Source organism: Scophthalmus maximus, chromosome 14 (assembly GCF_022379125.1).
Source record: "Scophthalmus maximus strain ysfricsl-2021 chromosome 14, ASM2237912v1, whole genome shotgun sequence".
Taxonomy (NCBI): domain Eukaryota; kingdom Metazoa; phylum Chordata; class Actinopteri; order Pleuronectiformes; family Scophthalmidae; genus Scophthalmus; species Scophthalmus maximus.
This window is the reverse complement of record NC_061528.1, coordinates 2,287,598-2,307,285: the sequence shown is the minus strand read 5'-3', so window position 1 is coordinate 2,307,285 and position 19,688 is coordinate 2,287,598. Positions and strand designations below refer to the sequence as shown.

The window sequence follows — 19,688 nt, the reverse complement described above, 5'->3', positions numbered from 1 at the left end:
GAGTGAGGACGATTTTGAGAGAGGTAGCAGACGAAAACTCAAAAACCATAGTGAGAATTTAAGTAAAGACAATCATCTGACACATAAATCTGTTCATCAGGTTAAGCCAGTGATTGATACAGATATTGTAATATTGACCTCACTATGTAAAGTGCCTTGAGACAATGTATGTTGTGATATGGCGCTATACAAATAAAATTGAATTGAAATTGAATTGAATTGATTGATTGATTGATTGATTGATTGATTGATTGATTGATTGATTGATTGTTAACATGGCTGCCTATCAATTAAAGTAGTAAAAGTTGCATTCCTAATGTTGATATAGGTTGGGGTTGTTGAATCTTCAGGCATCATATTCTAAAAGATTACAATATTTTACATGCATAATCTTAATTTGTTCAGTTGGTATGTTTTTAAGTAATAAATAGAAAAAATCTATAATATTATTGTTTTTACAATGTGGCGGTTAACCCTGACTGAAGTTGTGCTAATGCGTTTAAAATGTGTTTAATTGCTCTCAAAGGACACAAGGTAATGACCTGTTGACCAAAACAGCACAGAAATAATAGCATAATGTTGCATTTGATGACAGAGGCGAAAGGTGTTTGCTCAGCGGAGTGTCCCATGAGCTCAGCTCACTGTGACCACTGGGTGCCAATTAGCTGTTGTAAGACTGGCTGAAGTCAGGCCTGTCCCCACGAGGCCTTGTCTGGTTCACCACAGTGCAGGCAATTCACACGGGAAGTCTGAAGGCGACAATAATGGTTCTCCTGACAGTTTCCTTACATCAGCTCGGGACCTGAATACATTGCATCATATTAATTGGAAATGGCTTGACACTGTCATAGGTCACTTTTGTAGATGTGACCCTGACCCTTACGTAACCACAGCTTGCCGACGCCAAACCGACCCCAAACTTACTGAAAAATCAGCTTTTTCCCAACTGGAAACTTTGGTCATTGAACCCGATTTACTAGTCTTTAGTCTGAAATGTGTCTCTTACGTTTATGCCTGGCGTCCACACCACAGAGTTTGGGAGCACTAAAAACAGAACATTTTGGAAATGGTGCGCTGCCTTTGTTGTAGTTCCAAAAGTTTTAGTCTGGACGGACAGAACACATGGAAGTTTAGATACAATAGTGCAGTCACCCACATCCTCTGTCTGATTGGTTCAGTCGCGTATCAACTACCTGTTCGTTTTAAAACATACGTATTTGTGTGGATGTCGCCTGTGTGTTGCTTAACTTCACGTTAATATCGAACTGATCAGCAGCTCTACTTTGAGGTCAGATGGAGGCTGCACTTTCAGCTCCAGTGTGTAGGATTCATGCGTCTCTATTGGCACAAATGTAATATAAACATTGCATTTTCAAATATGTACATGAGGAGCATGTCCTCTCTCATACACTCCACCATGTTTACCAAAAAATGTTCACATTGTATTGTGCTAATGCAGCAGTGGTGTGCACCACAAGTCATTACCAGTGAGATCTTTTCTTACTTTAAATGACACATTTCTCAGTCATAATATGCAACAACCAGTCAAAGAAAGAATAAAGATCAGTGAAATGCAGCCATGTTCTACTTTATTTGAAGATGTCAAGAATTGAAACATTAACTATTGACAGTTTAAATTGTTCAGGTTTCATCTAAAATGTTTGTCGTCATTATAACATTCATGAAATTCAGCAGTACAAATGAAGACAATGACACCAACATACTCTGTACAGATGGAGGTTATCAGTCACAAACATATATCACATATTTACTTGAACAAAAACATATCACATCATTTACAGCATAGTAAAAAATTACATTACTTTTACTATTACTAGTTTACAGTGCTGATATATTAGTGTGATTTCACCCGGAACAACAAACGCTTGAGGTGTTTGGAGATTTCTCTCATTTTGAGTCCGTAAATAAAGGGGTTAAGGAGAGGATGATACACAATTATTTGTAACGTCAATATGAAACGGGCAAGTTTTGGTAAATCTGATACCAGTCGAACTACAATGACGTCATACGAAATAAAACAGGAAAGGTTGATTAAAACCAGCAGGTGAGGTAAACAGGTCTGTGCAGCTTTTGTCCTGACTGTTTTACAACTTCTAAAGGATATTATGAATATCCTTGTGTAAGTAAAAATAATGAAGAGCATGGGGAGAAATACCATATTCAGCAACATGAACACACCATATATGGAAAGTGCCACTGTCCGCACACACAGAAGTGTGTAAAGTGAAGTGTTACAGAAGAGTCCTTTGAAACTAAAGTGACATACTTTTATATTAGCATACAATACAGCAGACACTGCAAGCTCACAAGCAGGTATAAGCCAAGCTAAAACCAAAAAGACTTTTACAGTTTCCCCTCTCATGATAGTTGGATATTGCAGAGGTTTACATATAGACACATGTCTGTCATAGGCCATGGCTGACAACAACAAAAACTCTGAAGTGGCCAGAACGTAATACATAGAACCTTGAAAGAGACATTTTGGAAAAGTTGTGATCTGTGTTTCAGATAAAAAGTCAATCAAAAGCTTTGGGTAGATTGTAATGCTGTAAAGTAAAGAGTTGATTAACAAAGCTGCAATGAAAATGTACATAGGCTCATGGAGGTTTTTGTGAATCACAATAAGACACACAATGGTGGAATTACAGCAGATTATAAGCATGAATATAGTAAACATGATCACAAAATAAACATATCTGTATTTCTGCAATTCAACATATCCATCAAAAGTTATATATGTTACATTTAATTCACCATCCATCAGGGATCTGAAAACCAAAAAGTGAATCAGTAATGCAGGAAACAGACATTCATCAACAACATCTCACAACACAAGTCTCACTTTGAGGGTTACAGTAACATAAGACCTGTAGAAGATCGTCTTACTCGTTTACTGATACCAAAGTTACAGAAAGTGAAGGGTTTGCTTCTATGGCCTGTTTTTATCAGACTGCTTCTCCCCCCATAGACCTCATTAAACTCTCTGCTGACATGTAAACAACTTCAGAAAACTCAAGAGTCCTGAATCCAAAGGTTGTGTTACTGACTGTTTGTTACTTTTCAGGTGGGGTTGAAGTGGGAAGTAGCAACTCACCCCAACACATAAAGAACAATCCACCAGCTGAGAACCATGTCTTCAGATTTGGTGGTGCTGATCCTCATCTCAGCTGCTTTACATTATGCTCCAATGTTCCTGTGGGAACTGGAGTTCATGGTTTGATGATGCCAACAGAACCACCTCTTCCACAAAAAGCAGGGAGGTAATTCTGATGTTCCAAAACGGGACACTCTCTGTACCATGTCAGCGTCTTGAAATCCTGTCCATGAAGATGCAAACAGAATTGGTAGCAAGGGCCTAACCTGACAAAGTCCAACAACCACAGGGAACAAATGTGACTTTTTTTTCGCGTAGATACAAAACAACTCTCGTATTTGCTATACAACGACTGGATGGCCTGTAGCAAAGGGTCCGGTACCCTATATTCCTAGCCTGGGACCCAGATGAATTCTGGGAGCTCATTTCATTTGCCCTGCTAGACTACGTCTGCATCTCCTCCATTGGAAAATGGCAGTTTTCTGCCAGTGATTTCCCACTGGCAGAAAACTTGCTGGTCGACTCACAACAGATTATCTGATAATGAGCGGGGTTCATACCATGACGTGGAGAGAAGCGACTTTTGTAAACAACCAAGATGGCTGCCACTCATAGCACGCATTTGAATAAAAGTGCCTAATATTTTCAAATTTCTCCCACAAAAATTAAAACACTTGTTCAAAGACATTGTGGAATCATCATCACAGACATCTCCTCTCTGCTCTAGTCTGCTGACATTTTCGCGTCGCTCAACAGACGTTACATTATTTGTTGCTCTCACTGGTTGTAGGACTATCCAATTGCATCCGGAGGCATTTTGGTCTGTGTCCGTTGGTAACTCTCTTGGAAAATCAAAAAATAACTTAGAGGTCCCAGACACATTTGAATATTAGTTGCTACCATATTCCCAGAGTAAGAGTGAATCTCATCCACACCTGGTGACTTGCCGCTGAACAGCTTCTTTACTACCTCAGCTTTCTATGTCAGGGATATGGGCTAGACTTTCCCCGAGACTTCAGACTCTGCCTCTTCCACACAGGGCGGGTAGCAGCTCCTCAAAATCCTCTTTTTGAATTGTTAGGTTGCCTCCTCTACAGGAACCAATGACCTTCTGACCACGGCTCCTGCTCACTGCCTCCGCAATGGAGGCCCAGGATATAGTATAATACAATCATTGTATTGTCAACAAGGGCTTTACATTATATATCTACATAAGAAGTATGTCCTCTTCCATAGAGTCGGCCATGTTTCACGAGTATGTTTCTACAGTAACCCAGAATTAATAAATAGAACAATAGCTCCAGAGGGCCTCTCATAGTTATGTTACTCAAAGTCCACCGTAAAATCTACTACACAATTGTATTGTGAAGATTTATATATCTATTTCTTTATTTCTATTTCTAACAATGGGATGACTGTGAGTTTTCGTTTCCTGCTTAAATTATCAATCGGTCAAGCCAAAAAAAAAGCTTTGCTCATTTTTAGTGGAGGGAGTTTCAAAGATAGTTTTTTAACAGTTTTCAAAGGTGGAGTAGGACTAATCATGACAGGTAAATTAACATTTATTCCATAATTAATCGACTGATTTAATTGACAGTAGGTTAAAGAACTTTCACTAAACGTTCACATTGTAAAATGTGCAAAAATATATGCTGTGCTTTTAAAGCAAACCACCAGTGTGATCTTTTCTTACAATAAATGACACATTGCTAAATATTAATATGCAACAACCAGTCGAAGAAAGAATAAATATCAGTGAATGTAGCCATGTTCTACTTTATTTGAAGATGTCAAGAATTGAAACATTAACTATTGACAGTTTAAATTGTTCAGGTTTCATCTAAAAATGTTTGTCGTCATTATGAAATTTATGAAATTCATCCATTCAAATGAAGACAATGACACCAACATACTCTGTACAGATGCAGTCCATAAGTCACAAACATATATCACATATTTACTTGAACAAAAACACATCACTGCATCTACTGCATATTAAAAAAATGACCTTACTTCAGTTAACAGTGTTGATATATTAGTGTGATTTCATCCGAAACAACAAACACTTGAGGTGTTTGGAGATTTCTTTCATTTTGAGTCCGTAAATAAAGGGGTTAAGGAGAGGATGATACACAATCATTTGTAACGTCAATATGAAACGCGTAAGTTTTGGTAAATCTGGTACCAGTCGAACTACGATGACGTCATAAGAAATAAAACAGGAAAGGTTGATTAAAACCAGCAGGTGAGGTAAACAGGTCTGTGCAGCTTTTGTTCTGACTCTTTTACAACTTCTGAAGGATACTATGAATATCCTTGTGTAAGTAAAAATAATGAAGAGCATGGGGAGAAATACAATACTCAGCAAAATGAACACAGCATACATGGAAAGTGCCACTGTGCGCACACACGGAAGTGTATAAACTGAAGTGTTACAAAAGAGTCCTTTCAAATTAAAGTTACAGACCTTTACATTAGCATACAATACAACTGACCCTGCAAGCTCACAAAGAGGTATAAGCCAAGCTGAAACCAAAAAGACTTTTACAGTTTCCCCTCTCATGATAGTTGGATAGTGCAGAGGTTTACATATAGACACATATCTGTCATAGGCCATGGCTGACAACAACAAAAACTCTGAAGTGGCCAGAGTGTAAAATATAGCAGATTGAAAGATACAATGTGGAAAAGTTGTGATCTGTGTTTCAGATAAAAAGTCAATCAAAAGCTTCGGGTAGATTGTAATGCTGTAAAGTAAAGAGTTGATTAACAAAGCTGCAATGAAAATGTACATAGGCTCATGGAGGTTTTTGTGAATAACAATAAGACACACAATGGTGGAATTACAGCAGATTATAAGCATGAATATAGTAAACATGATCACAAAGTAAACATATCTGTATTTTTCCAATTCCACATGTCCATCAAGAGTAATATATGTTACATTTAATTTACTGTCCATCAGGGTTCTGGAAACCAAAAAAAGTGAATCAGTAATGCAGGAAACAAGACATTCATCAACAACATCTCACAACACAAGTCTCACTCTGAGGATTACAGTAACATACGACCTGTAGAAGATTGTCTAACATTGTTCACCGATATCAAAGTTACAGGGAAGTGAAGGGTTTGCTTCTCTGGCATGTTTTTATCAGATTGTTTCTCCCCCCATAGATCTCATTAAACTCTCTGCTGACATGTAAATAACTTCGGAAAACTCAAGAGTCCCAAACCCAAAGGTTGTGTTATTGTCCACAGCTTATCGGGATGGGGTGGGGTTGGGGGTGGGGGGTGTAAGGTGCACAGGAGAATTCTTCCCCATGTTGTATCCTTATGAGATGCCCTAACCACATCAACTGACTGAAAGGAGCAGCTGCTTGATTCCGAGCTCCCTCCAGATGTGCAAACTCCTCACCTTATCACCAAGGCTGAGGCAGCCACCCTACGGAGAAGCTCATTTCGCCTGCTTCTATCCTTGATCTAATTTTTTGGGTCACTAACCAGAGTTCATGACTATAGACGAGGGTTGGATATTAGATAGACCAGTAAATCTAAAGCTTTGTCTTATGGCTCACCCTCTTCACCACAACTGTCCACTACAATGCCTACATTACTGCGGATACCGCTCCAATCCGCCTTTCCATCTTTTTGGATTGGATGGCCTGTAGCAAAGGCTCCGGTAGCCCACATTCCCCCAGTAAGGGTGAATCTCATCCACACCTGGTGCCTTGCCGCTGAGGAGCTTCTTAACTACCTCGACGATCTCTGCCGGGGATATGGGCAAGGCTTCAGATTCTGCCTCTTCCAGAGAGGGCGTGTAGGCGCTCCTCAAAGTGCTCTTTTGGAATTGTTATGTTGCTGCTTCGACAGGACCCAATGACTAGGGCTGGGTTAAAAAAAAAATGCATATCGATCTTAATTTCAAACATCCAATATCGATTCATAAAATCCTGAGATCGAACTTTTAATATATGCCACTTCCTGTATAATTAGCTTTAGTCTCGCACAACTGCGCAATGAGATTTGTCCACATGAGAGACGGGTACACCAAAACATGTCAGAGGCTGCCCCACTGAAAGCACCGTCAAGTCTGAAGGCAGATGTCTGGCAGCATATACATCACATGACCAGTAGATGGACATAGACAGAGGTGTTTTTCGTTTTAAAACATACGTATTTGTGTGGATGTCGCCTGTGTGTTGCTTAACTTCACGTTAATACAAAACTGATCAGCAGCTCTACTTTGAGGTCAGATGGAGGCTGCGCTTTCAGCTCCAGTGTGTAGGATTCATGCGTCTCTATTGGCACAAATGTAATATAAACATTGCATTTTCAAATATCTACATCAGGAGTATATCCTCTCTCATCGACTCCACCATGTTTACCATATTCAATTGAAAATAGTCACAAAATGTTCACATTGTATTGTGCTTATTCAGCAGTGGTGTGCACAACAAGTCTTTATCAGTGACATCTTTACATGTGTGTCAATTTATGCTTGGGTACAGTTTGTTTGTAGTTGTAGCTTCTCTTGCTTATCAGTATAGAATTAAGATGAAAAATGTTTGTTTTATTTAAGTACTATTGACTCTATTGTGAATTAATAGTGCTGAAGTTTAATATACTCTATTATATTTAAAGAGAAGTTGTCTGTGATATATTATGCTTATTGTGTTGTACTAACTGCTGGTTGCGAGGGTCAGTGCTCGGATTCTCACCTTCACTGTTCAACTTACTATCTCAATATCATAAATATTGATATTTTAAGTGAACACCCATTTTCAGACTGATTTTACAGGTTTGGTTAATTGCTCCCTGTTTACAGGATGGTGCCCTGAATTAGTATTTTGTAGTAATATATTAATAACTATTAAAAATTGTCTTTGATAATTATTAATAACTTGCTAATTTCCAAATCTGCTCCTACCGATGCAAAACAAATGGAGCCCCTATGTGATGCTGGACATCATTTGTTCAGACAACTGTCTGCAAAATATGTTGTTATATTCTGATAATTTTTGTTGTATTTTTCCATTATTTCTTTCAATAGTTTGGTTTTTGTATTGTTTTTGTTGATCATTCATGATAAAGTAGTAATATTTATTTCTATGAAGGAAGGAAAAAAAATACCTGTCACAGTTAAATTTTAAATTTTAAATTTTAAATTTTTGTTCTAAATGTTCTTTCTTTTCTAAGGAAAAAATATTGGAATCGGAACCGAGATTCAATAATAATGTTCAATAAGCAGAATAGAAATCTGAAATGATAAAAGTGAAACGATTCCCAACCCTACTAATGATTGGTGAAGGAAATTTCACATTAAACCCATTTACATTATTATGTGAAACCTTGAAGCGAAAAAAAAGGCAGTGTAGATTAAAAAAAACTTTGGGTTCAGGACCTTTGAGTTTTCCGAAGTTGTTTACATGTTAGCAGAGAGTTTAATGAGATCTATGGGGGGAGAGGCGGTCTGATAAAAACATGGCAGAGAAGCAAACCCTTCACTTGGCAGCGGTAACTTTGGTATCGGTGAATGAGTAAGACAATCTTCCACAGGTATTCCGTTAGTGTAATGATCAAAGTGAGACTTGTTATTGATGAATGTCTGTTTCCTGCATTAATGATTCACTGTTGGTTTTCAGATCCCAGATGGACGGTGAATTAAATGTAACATATATAACTTTTGATGGATATGTTGAATTGCAGAAATACAGATATTTTTATTTTGTGATCATGTTTACAATATTCATGCTTATAATCTGCTCTAATTCCACCATTGTGTGTCTTATTGTAATACACAAAAACCTCCATGAGCCTATGTACATTTTCATTGCAGCTTTGTTAATCAACTCTTTACTTTACAGCATTACAATCTACCCGAAGCTTTTGATTGACTTTTTATCTGAAACACAGATCACAACTTTTCCACATTGTATCTTTCAAGCCTCTATGTATTACGTTCTGTCCACTTCAGAGTTTTTGTTGTTGTCAGCCATGGCCTATGACAGATATGTGTCTATATGTAAACCTCTGCAATATCCAACTATCATGAGAGGGGAAACTGTAAAAGTCTTCTTGGTTTCAGCTTGGCTTATACCTTCTTGTGAGCTTGCAGTGTCAGTTGCTTTGTATGCTAATATAAAAATGTGCCACTTTAGTTTGAAAGGACTCTTCTGTAACACTTCACTTTACACACTTGTGTGTGTGCACACAGTGGTACTTTCCATGTATGGTGTGTTCATTTTGCTGACTATTGTATTTCTCCCCGTGCTCTTCATTATTTTTACTTACACGAGGATATTCATAATATCCTTCAGAAGTGGTAAAACAGTAAGGACAAAAGCTGCACAGACCTGTTTACCTCACCTGCTGGTTTTAATCAACCTTTCCTGTTTTGTTTCTTATGACGTCATTGTAGTTCGACTGGGATCAGATTTACCAAAACTTGCCCGTTTCATATTGACGTTACAAATGATTGTGTATCATCCTCTCCTTAACCCCTTTATTTACGGACTAAAAATGAAAGAAATTTACAAACACCTCAAGCGTTTGTTGTTTCAGGTCTAATATCTCAACACTGTTAACATAAGTAAAGTCATTTTACTATGCTGTGAATGCAGTAATGTGTGTTTTTGTTCAAGTATTTGTGATGTATGTTTATGACTGATGCACGGCATCTGTATATAGTATGTTGGTGTCATTGTCTCCATTTGTACTGATGACTTTCATGAAGGTCATAATAAGGATTAACATTTTAGATGCTGAAAACCTGAACATTTTAAACTGTTGCTAGATAATGTTTCAAGTCTTTACATCTTTAAATAAAGTAGAACATGGCTGCATTTCACTGATCTTTATTCTTTCTTTGACTGGTTATTGCATATTAATATTTAGAAATGTATCATTTACAGTAAGAAAAGATCTCACTGGTAATGACTTGTGTTACAAACCACTGCTGCAAAAGCACAATACAATTTTGACGTTTTCAATTGTTGAATAAACTTTAATTTACGTGTCATGTTAAGTCCTACTCCACCTTTGAAAACTGTTTAAAACTCCCTCCAGTAAACATGAGCATAGCTTTTATTTTGGCTTGACTGATGGATCATTTAACCAGGAAACGATAACTCACAGACATCCCATTGTGAGAAACAGAAATGAAGAAATAAATACATAAATCTTGAAAATACATTTGTGTAGTAGAATATAAGATGCCCTTAAAGTAACATAAATATGAGAAGCCCTCTGGAGCTTGTGTTCTTTTTACTTATTCTGGGCGACTGTAGAAACAAGGTGGTGCAACATGACAGACTCTATGGGAGAGAACATACTCCTGTTGTAGATATATAATTTAAAGACCTTGTTGAAAATACAATGATTATGTTACATTTGTGCCAATAGAGACCCTTGAATCCTATAAATTGGAGCTGTAAGTGCAGCGTCCATCTGACCCCAATGTACAGATGCTGATCAGTTTGGAGTAAACAAGGCTGTCAGGATTATTAATGCAGAGACTGACTGAGTTAAGCAACACACAGGTGACATCCACACAAATACGTAGGGTTGGGTATCACAACTGGTTTCCTGAATCAATTCGATTCCATGGGATACCGGAGCCTTTGCTACAGGCCAAACAGTCTTTGTATAACCACAATGAGAGCCATGTTCATATTCAGGCCACAAAGTAAAATTTGCTCCCTGAAATTGTTGGACTTCGCCAGGGTTTTCCCTTGTCACCAGTTCTGTTTGTGATCTTCATGGACAGGATTTCAAGATGCAGCCATAGTGCGAAGAGTTTCCCGTTTTGGAACCTCAGAATTACCTCCCTGCTTTTTGTGGATAATGAGGTTCTGTTGGTATCATCGAACCATGAACCTCGGTGCCCACAGAGTTTGTGGGGCTGAAGTAATTCTGAGGTTCCAAAACAGGACACTCTCTGTACCATGTCTGCGTCTTGAAACCCTTGAAAACAGAATTGGTGACAAGGACCAACCCTGGCAAAGTCCAACCAACTACAGGGAACAAATGTCACTTTGTGCCGTGGATACAAAACAACTCTCATATTTGCTAAACAACAACTGGATGGCCTTTAGCAAAGGGTCCAGTACCCAATATTGCTAGCCTGCGACCCAGACGATTTCTGGGAGCTCATTTCATTTGCCCTGCTAGACTATGTCTGCATCTCCTCCATTGGAAAGAGACTTCCCACTGGCAGAAAACTTGTTGGTCGACTCACAACAGATTATCTGATAATCAGCGGGGTTCATACCATGACGCGGAGAGAGGTGACTTATGAAAACTACCAAGATGGCTGCTGCTGATGAACGAGCATTTGACTGATTTAAAATTTTCTGAAAAGATACGACAACACTTTTTCACAGACATTGTGGAATCATCATCAAAGACATCTCCTCTCTGCCCCAGTCTGTTGACATTTCCGCGTCGCTCAACAGACGTCACATTATTTGTTGTATCACTGGTTGTTGGTCTATCCAATTGCGTCGGGAGGCATTTTGGTCCGCGTACGTTGGAAACACCTCTTGGAAAATCGAAAAAAGAACTTAGAGGTCCCAGACACATTTGAATATTAGTCTGGCTATGCCAGGCTACCATATTTCCCCAGTAAGGGTGAATCTCATCCACACTTGGCGCCTTGCCGCTGAGGAGCTTCTTAGCTATATCAAGGACCTCTGCCAGGGATATTGGCTAGACTTCCTTGAGTCTTCAGACTCTGCGTCTTCCACAGAGGGCAAGTAGCAGCTCTCAAAGTAGGAATCAATGGTCTCTAATTGCACAAATGTGATATAATCAAAGTAGGAATCAATGGTCTCTAATTGCACAAATGTGATATAATCATTGTATTTTCAACAAGGGCTTTAAATGATATCTACATCAGGAGTATGTGAGTTATGGTTTCCTTGGGAAAATCATCCATCAGTCAAGCCAAAATAAAAGTTGTGCTCATGTTTAGTGGAGGGAGATTCAGACATAGTTTTTAAACAGTTTTCAAAGATGGAGTAAGACTTAACATGACACGTAGATTAACGTTTTATTCTACAAATTATTGTGCTTTTGCAGCAGTGGTTTGTAACACAAGTCATTATCAGTGAGATGTAAATTAAACATTGCTTAATAATGATATGCAACAAGCCGGCATAGAAAGAATAAAGATCAATGAAATGCAGCCATGTTCCACTTTTTTTTAAAGATGTCAAGACTTGAAACATTAACTACCGACAGTTTAAATTGTTTAGGTTTTCAGCATCTAAAATGTTTATCCTTATTACGACCTTCATGAAAATCACAATTACAAATGGAAACATTGTCACTAACATATTCTCTACAGATGCTGTGCATCAGTCATACAGCAACAGCACATAAATCACATTTACTTGAACAAAAACAAATCACTGCATTTACTGCATTGTAAAAAATGACTTTACTTCAGTTAACAGTGATGATATATTAGTGTGATTTGACCTGAAACAACAAACGCTTGAGGTGATGGTAAATTTCTTTCATTTTTAGTCCGTAACTAAAGGGGTTAAGGAGAGGATGATACACAATCATTTGTAACGTCAATATGAAATAGGCAAGTTTTGGTAAATCTGATCCCAGTCGAACTACGATGACGTCATAAGAAACAAAAAAGGAAAGGTTGATTAAAACCAGCAGGTGAGGTAAACAGGTCTGTGCAGCTTTTGTCCTGACTCTTTTACAACTTCTGAAGGTTACTATGAATATGCTTGTGTAAGAAAAAATAATGAAGAACATGGGGAGAAATACAATATTCAGCAACAAGAACACGCCATATATGGAAAGTGCCATTGAGCGCACACACAGAAGTGTGTAAACTAAAGAGTTACAGAAGAGTCCTTTCAAACTAAAGTGACAGATTTTTATATTAGCATACAATGCAACTGACACTGCAAGCGCACAAGAAGGTATAAGCCAAGCTGAAACCAAGAAGACTTTTACAGTTGCCCCTCTCATGATAGTTGGATTTTGCAGAGGCTTACACATAGACACGTCTGTCATAGGCCATGGGTGACAACAACAAAAACTCTGAAGTGGACAGAACGTAATACATAGAACCTTGAAAGACACAATTTGGAAAAGTTGTGATCTGTGTTTCAGATAAAAAGTCAATCAAAAGCTTCGGGTAGATTGTAATGCTGTAAAGTAAAGAGTTGATTAACAAAGCTGCAATAAAAATGTACATAGGCTCATGGAGGTTTTTGTAAATAACAATAAGACACACAATGGTGGAATTAGAGCAGATTATAAGCGTGAATATAGTAAACATGAACACAAAATAAACATCTATATTTCTGCAATTCCACATATCCATCAAAAGATATATATGTTACATTTAATTCGCTATGCATCAGGGATCTGAAAACCAAAAAGTGAATCAGTAATGCAGGAAACAGACATTCAGGGTTACAGTAAAATAAGGGTTACAGTAACATTGAACCTGTAGAAGATCGTCTCACTTGTTCACCGATACAGAAGTTACAGGAAGTGAAGGAGTTTGCTTCTATGGCCTGTTTTTATCAGACTGCTTCTCCCCCCATAGATCTCATTAAACTCTCCGCTAACATGTAAACAACTTCAGAAAACTCAGGAGTCCTGAAACCACAGGTTATGTTACTGACCGTTTGTTACTCTTCGGGTCGGCGTGGGGTGGGAGGTAGTAACTCATCCCCAACCTATAAAGAACAGCCGCTTTACGTTCGGCAGCAAATCGCCCCTGTGGGCACTGGAGTTAATGGTTTGATGATACTAGCAGAACCACATCATCCACAAAAAGCAGGGAGGTAATTCTGAGGTTCCAAAACGGGACACTCTCCGCACCATGTCTGCATCTTGAAATCCTCTCCATGTAGATTGCAAACAGAATTGGTGACAAGGGCCAACACTGGCAAATTCCAACAACCACAGGGAACAACTGTCACTTTGTGTCGTGGATACAAAACAACTTTCATATTTGCTATACAACGACTGGATGGCCTGTAGCAAAGGGTCCGGTACCCTATATTCCTAGCCTGGGACCCAGATGAATTCTGGGAGCTCATTTCATTTGCCCTGCTATACTACGTCTGCATCTCCTCCATTGGAAAGTGATTTCCCACTGGCAGAAAACTTGCTGGTCGACTCACAACAGATTATCTGATAATGAGCGGGGATCATACCATGACGTGGAGAGAAGCGACTTTTGTAAACAACCAAGATGGCTGCCGCTGATGAACACGCATTTGACTAAAAGTACCCGATATTTTCAAATTTCTCCAACAAAAACGACAACACTTGTTCACAGACATTGTGGAATCATTATCACAGACATCTCCTCTCTGCTCTAGTCTGTTGACATTTTCGCATCGCTCAACAGACGTTACATTATTTGTTGCTCTCACTGGTTGTAGGACTGTCCAATTGCATCCGGAGGCATTTTGGTCTGTGTCCGTTGGTAACGCCTCTTGGAAAATCAAAAAAGATAAATTGTATTTATTTATTCCTTTTATTTGTGCATATAGTTGTTTATTTCGGAATTTATTTATTTCGGCATTTATTTATTAATTTATACTTACGTCATTGTTTGTCCTTCATCGTGGTTGTTTTGGTGACCCGGTGGAACTGTTCAGATATTGTTGTGTCCTTCCACTGCTTAAATATACCCATTACATTACTTGAATTAACACCTACGACTGTAATATGGAATTGCATTTTTGAATTTTGTTGTGTGTTAAGTAAACAGTTCATTCATGTAACTGCTTTGGGCTCAATTTGTTATGTAAACATTAATATTTTTAATAATGCACCAGGTTAGAGAGGTCCATCTTTGTACAATTTGTACTTGGATGTCGCGTGTGTTGCTTAACCTTTCTTCCTGTCTCTGCATGAATAAGCCTGTAAGCCTTGTTGATTACACACTGATCAGCAGCTTTGAGGTTAGATGGAGGCTGCACCTATCGTTCCAGTGTCTAGGATTCTATTGGCACAAATTTAATATAATTATTGTATTTTCAACAAGGGCTTTAAAATATATATCTACATCAGGAGTATGTCCTCTCTCATAGACTCCACCATGTTTGCCACATTTAATTGAAAATAGTCACAAAATGTTCACATTGTATTGTGCTTATGCAGCAGTGGTGTGCACCACAAGTCATTACCAGTGAGATCTTTAAATATACAGACCCGAGTGCAGATCTGCTACACGGAGATGACATCATGTCATCATTACGCAGCATAGCAAGTAGAGCACCCCTCCACCTCCAGTCCAACCCCAGGACCCCCCACTAGTACAGAGAGCAAAGAGAGATCAAGCATCCTTACGGAGAAGGCTGATAAGCTGATTTTTTTTTTAACATTACATTCATTTAGCTGACTCTTCTGTCCAACGCAAACTACAAGTGCATTCAACCATGAAGATATTACCCAAAAGGGCAAGAATCATGAGAGTAACTAAACATTTTGCTTCAGAAGAATTGCTGACTTTCCGTTGCAGACATACACTTTCTTTTACATTGTTGCTGCTTGCATAACACAAGCACCACTTGCACGCACATTCATGCACACACATGCACGCACACGTTTGCAGTCTAGCATTAGCTAGTATCAAATTGGATTAGCAGTTGCTCACATCACCTAGTCAATGCTATGTAGTGCACACACAAACACACACACATACACACCCACTTATGTCAATTTATGCTTGGGTACAGTTTGTTTGTAGTTGTAGCTTCTCTTGTTTATCAGTTTAGAATTGAGATGACAAATGTTTGTTTTATTTAAGTACTATTGATTGTGAATTAATAGTACTGAAGTTTAACTCTCAATAATCTCAATATCATAAATGAAGTGAACACACATTTAATGTGTTCACTTCATAAACGGTTAATTACTCCCTGTTTACAGGATGGTGCCCTGAATTAGTATTTTGTAGTAATATATTAATAACTATTAAAAATTGTCTTTGATAATTATTAATAACTTTCTAATTTCCAAATCTGCTCCTACCGATGCAAAACAAATGGAGCCCCTATGTGATGCTGGACATCATTTGTTCAGACAACTGTCTGTAAAATATGTTGTTATATTCTGATAATTTTTGTTGTATTTTTTCCATTATTTATTTCAATAGTTTGGTTTTTGTATAGTTTTTGTTGATCATTCCTTATAAAGTAGTTATATTTATTTCTATGAAGGAAGGAAAAAAAAATACCTGTCACAGTTGACAGTTTACTGATTATAGCCTGAATGTGCCAAGAGTAAAGAAAGGGTAATTTTTGTTCAAGTGTTCTTTCTTTTCTAAGCAAAAAATATTGGAATCGGTAACGAGATTCAATAATAATGTTCAATAAGCTGAATAGAAATCTGAAATGATAAAAGTGAAACGATTCCCAACCCTACTAATGATTGGTGAAGGGAATTTCACATTAAACCCATTTACATTATTATGTGAAACCTTGAAGCGAAAAAAAAGGCCGTGTAGATTAAAAAAAACTTTGGGTTCAGGACCTTTGAGTTTTCCGAAGTTGTTTACATGTTAGCAGAGAGTTTAATGAGATCTATGGGGGGAGAGGCGGTCTGATAAAAACATGGCAGAGAAGCAAACCCTTTACTTGGCATCGGTAACTTTGGTATAGGTGAATGAGTAAGACAATCTTCCACAGGTATTCCGTTAGTGTAATGATCAAAGTGAGACTTGTTATTGATGAATGTCTGTTTCCTGCATTAATGATTCACTTTTGGTTTTCAGATCCCAGATGGACGGTGAATTAAATGTAACATTTATAACTTTTGATGGATATGTTGAATTGCAGAAATACAGATATTTTTATTTTGTGATCATGTTTACAATATTTCTGCTTATAATCTGCTCTAACTCCACCATTGTGTGTCTTATTGTGATTCACAAAAACCTCCATGAGCCTATGTACATTTTCATTGCAGCTTTGTTAATCAACTCTTTACTTTACAGCATTACAATCTACCCGAAGCTTTTGATTGACTTTTTATCTGAAACACAGATCACAACTTTTCCAAAATGTCTCTTTCAAGGTTCTATGTATTACGTTCTGTCCACTTCAGAGTTTTTGTTGTTGTCAGCCATGGCCTATGACAGACATGTGTCTATATGTAAACCTCTGCAATATCCAACTATCATGAGAGGGGAAACTGTAAAAGTCTTTTTGGTTTCAGCTTGGCTTATACCTGCTTGTGAGCTTGCAGTGTCAGTTGTATTGTATGCGAATATTAAAGTATGTCACTTTAGTATCAAAGGACTCTTCTGTAACACTTCACTTTACACACTTCTGTGTGTGCGCACAGTGGCACTTTCCATGTATGGCGTGTTCTTGTTGCTGAATATTGTACTTATCCCTGTGCTCTTCATTATTTTGACTTACACAAGGATATTCATAATATCCTTCAGAAGTGGTAAAAGAGTCAGGACAAAAGCTGCGCAGACCTGTTTACCTCACCTGCTGGTTTTAATCAACCTTTCCTGTTTTATTTCTTATGACGTCATTGTAGTTCGACTGGGATCAGATTTACCAAAACTTGCCCGTTTCATAATGACGTTACAAATAATTGTGTATCATCCTCTCCTTAACCCCTTTATTTATGGACTGAAAATGAAAGAAATCTCCAAACACCTCAAGCGTTTGTTGTTTCAGGTCAAATCACACTAAAATGACTTCACTGAAGTAAAGTCATTTTATTGTGCAGTAAATGCAGTGATGTGTGTTTTTGTTCAAGTATTTATGTTATTTATGTTTCTGACTGATGCAGAGCATCTGTACAGAGTATGTAAGTGTCATTGTCTCCATTTTTACTGATGAATTTCATGAAGGTCATAATGACGATAAACATTTTAAATGTTGAAAACCTCAACGTTTTGTGAAAGTTTTTGATAAATAAATGTTAATTTATGTTTCATGTTTAGTCCAACTCCACCTTAGAAAACTGTTTAAAACCTATCTTTGAAACTCCCTCCACTAAACATGAGCACAGGTTTTTTTTGGCTTGACTGATTGATAATTTAACCAGGAAACGATAACTGACAGCCATCACATGTGAGAAATAGAAATAAAGAAATAAATATATAAATCTTCACAATACATTTGTGTACTAGAATCTATGGTGGCCTTTAAGTAACATAATCATGAGAGGCCCTCTGGAGCTATTGTTCTATTTATTAATTCTGGGCTACTGTCGAAACATACTCGTGAAAGATGAACGACTCTATGGAAGAGGACATACTCCTGATGTAGATATATAATGTAAAGCCCTTGATGAAAATACAATGATTGTATTACATTACATTCTGGGTCTCCATTGCGGAGGCAGTGAGCAGGAGCTGTGGTCAGAAGGATATTGGTTCCTGTCGAGGAGGCAACCTAACAATTCAAAAAGAGCATTTTTTGCAGGAGCTGCTACCCGCCCTCTGTGGAAGAGGCAGAGTCTGAAGACTCGGGGAAAGTCTAGCCCATATCCCTGACATAGGAAGCTGAGGTAGTAAAGAAGCTTCTCAGTGGCAAGTCACCAGGTGTGGATGAGATTCACTCTTACTCGGGGAATATGGCAGAAACTAATATTCAAATGCGTCTGGGACCTCTATGCTCTTTTTCGATTATCCAAGAGGCGTTACCAACGGACACAGACCAAAATGCCTCCGGATGCAATTGGATAGTCCTACAACCAGTGAGAGCAACAAATAATGTAACGTCTGTTGAGCGATGCGAAAATGTCAACAGACAAGAGCAGAGAGGAGATGTCTGTGATGATGATTCCACAATGTCTTTGAACAAGTGTTGTAATTTTTGTGGGAGAAATTTGAAAATATCGGGTACTTTTAGTCAAATGCGTTTTCATCAGCGGCAGCCATCTTGGTTGTTTACAAAAGATGCTTCTCTCCACGTCATGGTATGATCCCCGCTCATTATCAGATAATCTGTTGTGAGTCGACCAGCAAGTTTTCTGCCAGTGGGAAATCACTTTCCAATGGAGGAGATGCAGACATATTCTAGCAGGGCGAATGAAATGAGCTCCCAGAATTCATCCGGGTCCCATGCAAGGATTATGGGGTGCTGGACCCTCTGCTACAGGCCATCCAGTCGTTGTTTAGCAAATATGAAAGTTGTTTTGTATCCACGACACAAAGTGACAGTTGTTCCCTGTGGTTGTTGGAATTATCCAGTGTCGGCCCTTGTCACCAATTCTGTTTGCAATCTTCGAGAACAGGATTTCAAGATGCAGACATGGTGCGGAGAGTGTCCCGTTTTGGAACATCAGAATTACCTCCCTGCTTTGTGGATGATGTGGTTCTATTGGCATCATCAAACCATGAACTCCAGTTCCCACAGGGGCGATTTGCTGCCGAACGTAAAGCGGCTGTTCTTTATAGGTTGGGGATGAGTTGCTACCTCCCACCCCACACCGACCCTTAAGAGTGACAAACGGTCAGTAACATAACCTGTGGTTTCAGGACTCTTGAGTTTTCTGAAGTTGTTTACATGTTAGCGGAGAGTTTAATGAGATCTATGGGGGCAGAAGCAGTCTGATA

At 38.3% G+C, this 19,688-nt stretch overlaps 4 protein-coding genes and 1 pseudogene across 4 annotated transcripts; 2 read left to right on the top strand and 3 right to left on the bottom strand.

Moving 5' to 3' along the window:
- Nucleotides 1-1,855: 1,855 nt before the first annotated feature.
- LOC118282648 (olfactory receptor 6N2-like) lies at nucleotides 1,856-2,782 on the bottom strand. The gene has a single exon (XM_035603917.1). It carries the CDS (start codon nucleotides 2,780-2,782, stop codon nucleotides 1,856-1,858), a length of 927 nt encoding a protein of 308 aa, XP_035459810.1.
- Nucleotides 2,783-5,150: 2,368 nt separating this feature from the next.
- Nucleotides 5,151-6,077, bottom strand: LOC118282641 (olfactory receptor 6N2-like). The gene has a single exon (XM_035603912.2). The coding sequence runs from the start codon at nucleotides 6,075-6,077 to the stop codon at nucleotides 5,151-5,153; it is 927 nt and encodes a 308-aa protein (XP_035459805.1).
- Nucleotides 6,078-7,609: 1,532 nt separating this feature from the next.
- Nucleotides 7,610-9,682, top strand: LOC118282638 (olfactory receptor 6N2-like). Its single transcript, XM_035603907.1, has 2 exons — nucleotides 7,610-7,630; nucleotides 8,765-9,682. The coding sequence occupies exons 1-2, from the start codon at nucleotides 7,610-7,612 to the stop codon at nucleotides 9,680-9,682; spliced, it is 939 nt and encodes a 312-aa protein (XP_035459800.1).
- Nucleotides 9,683-12,580: 2,898 nt separating this feature from the next.
- LOC118282645 lies at nucleotides 12,581-13,820 on the bottom strand (annotated as a pseudogene).
- A 2,009-nt stretch (nucleotides 13,821-15,829) lies between these two features.
- On the top strand, nucleotides 15,830-17,814 carry LOC118282646 (olfactory receptor 6N2-like). The gene is made up of 2 exons (XM_035603915.1): nucleotides 15,830-15,850; nucleotides 16,888-17,814. The coding sequence occupies exons 1-2, from the start codon at nucleotides 15,830-15,832 to the stop codon at nucleotides 17,812-17,814; spliced, it is 948 nt and encodes a 315-aa protein (XP_035459808.1).
- The last annotated feature ends 1,874 nt before the right edge of the window (nucleotides 17,815-19,688 follow it).

Bases quoted from the DNA above. Each gene is read 5' to 3' on its own strand.
- LOC118282648 (XM_035603917.1), bottom strand. From the start codon at position 2,782: ATGGATGGTGAATTAAATGTAACATATATAACTTTTGATGGATATGTT.
- LOC118282641 (XM_035603912.2), bottom strand. From the start codon at position 6,077: ATGGACAGTAAATTAAATGTAACATATATTACTCTTGATGGACATGTG.
- LOC118282638 (XM_035603907.1), top strand. From the start codon at position 7,610: ATGCTTGGGTACAGTTTGTTT. The intron at 7,631-8,764 runs GTAGTTGTAGCT...TTCAGATCCCAG, and splicing joins TGCTTGGGTACAGTTTGTTT to ATGGACGGTGAATTAAATGT.
- LOC118282646 (XM_035603915.1), top strand. From the start codon at position 15,830: ATGCTTGGGTACAGTTTGTTT. The intron at 15,851-16,887 runs GTAGTTGTAGCT...TTCAGATCCCAG, and splicing joins TGCTTGGGTACAGTTTGTTT to ATGGACGGTGAATTAAATGT.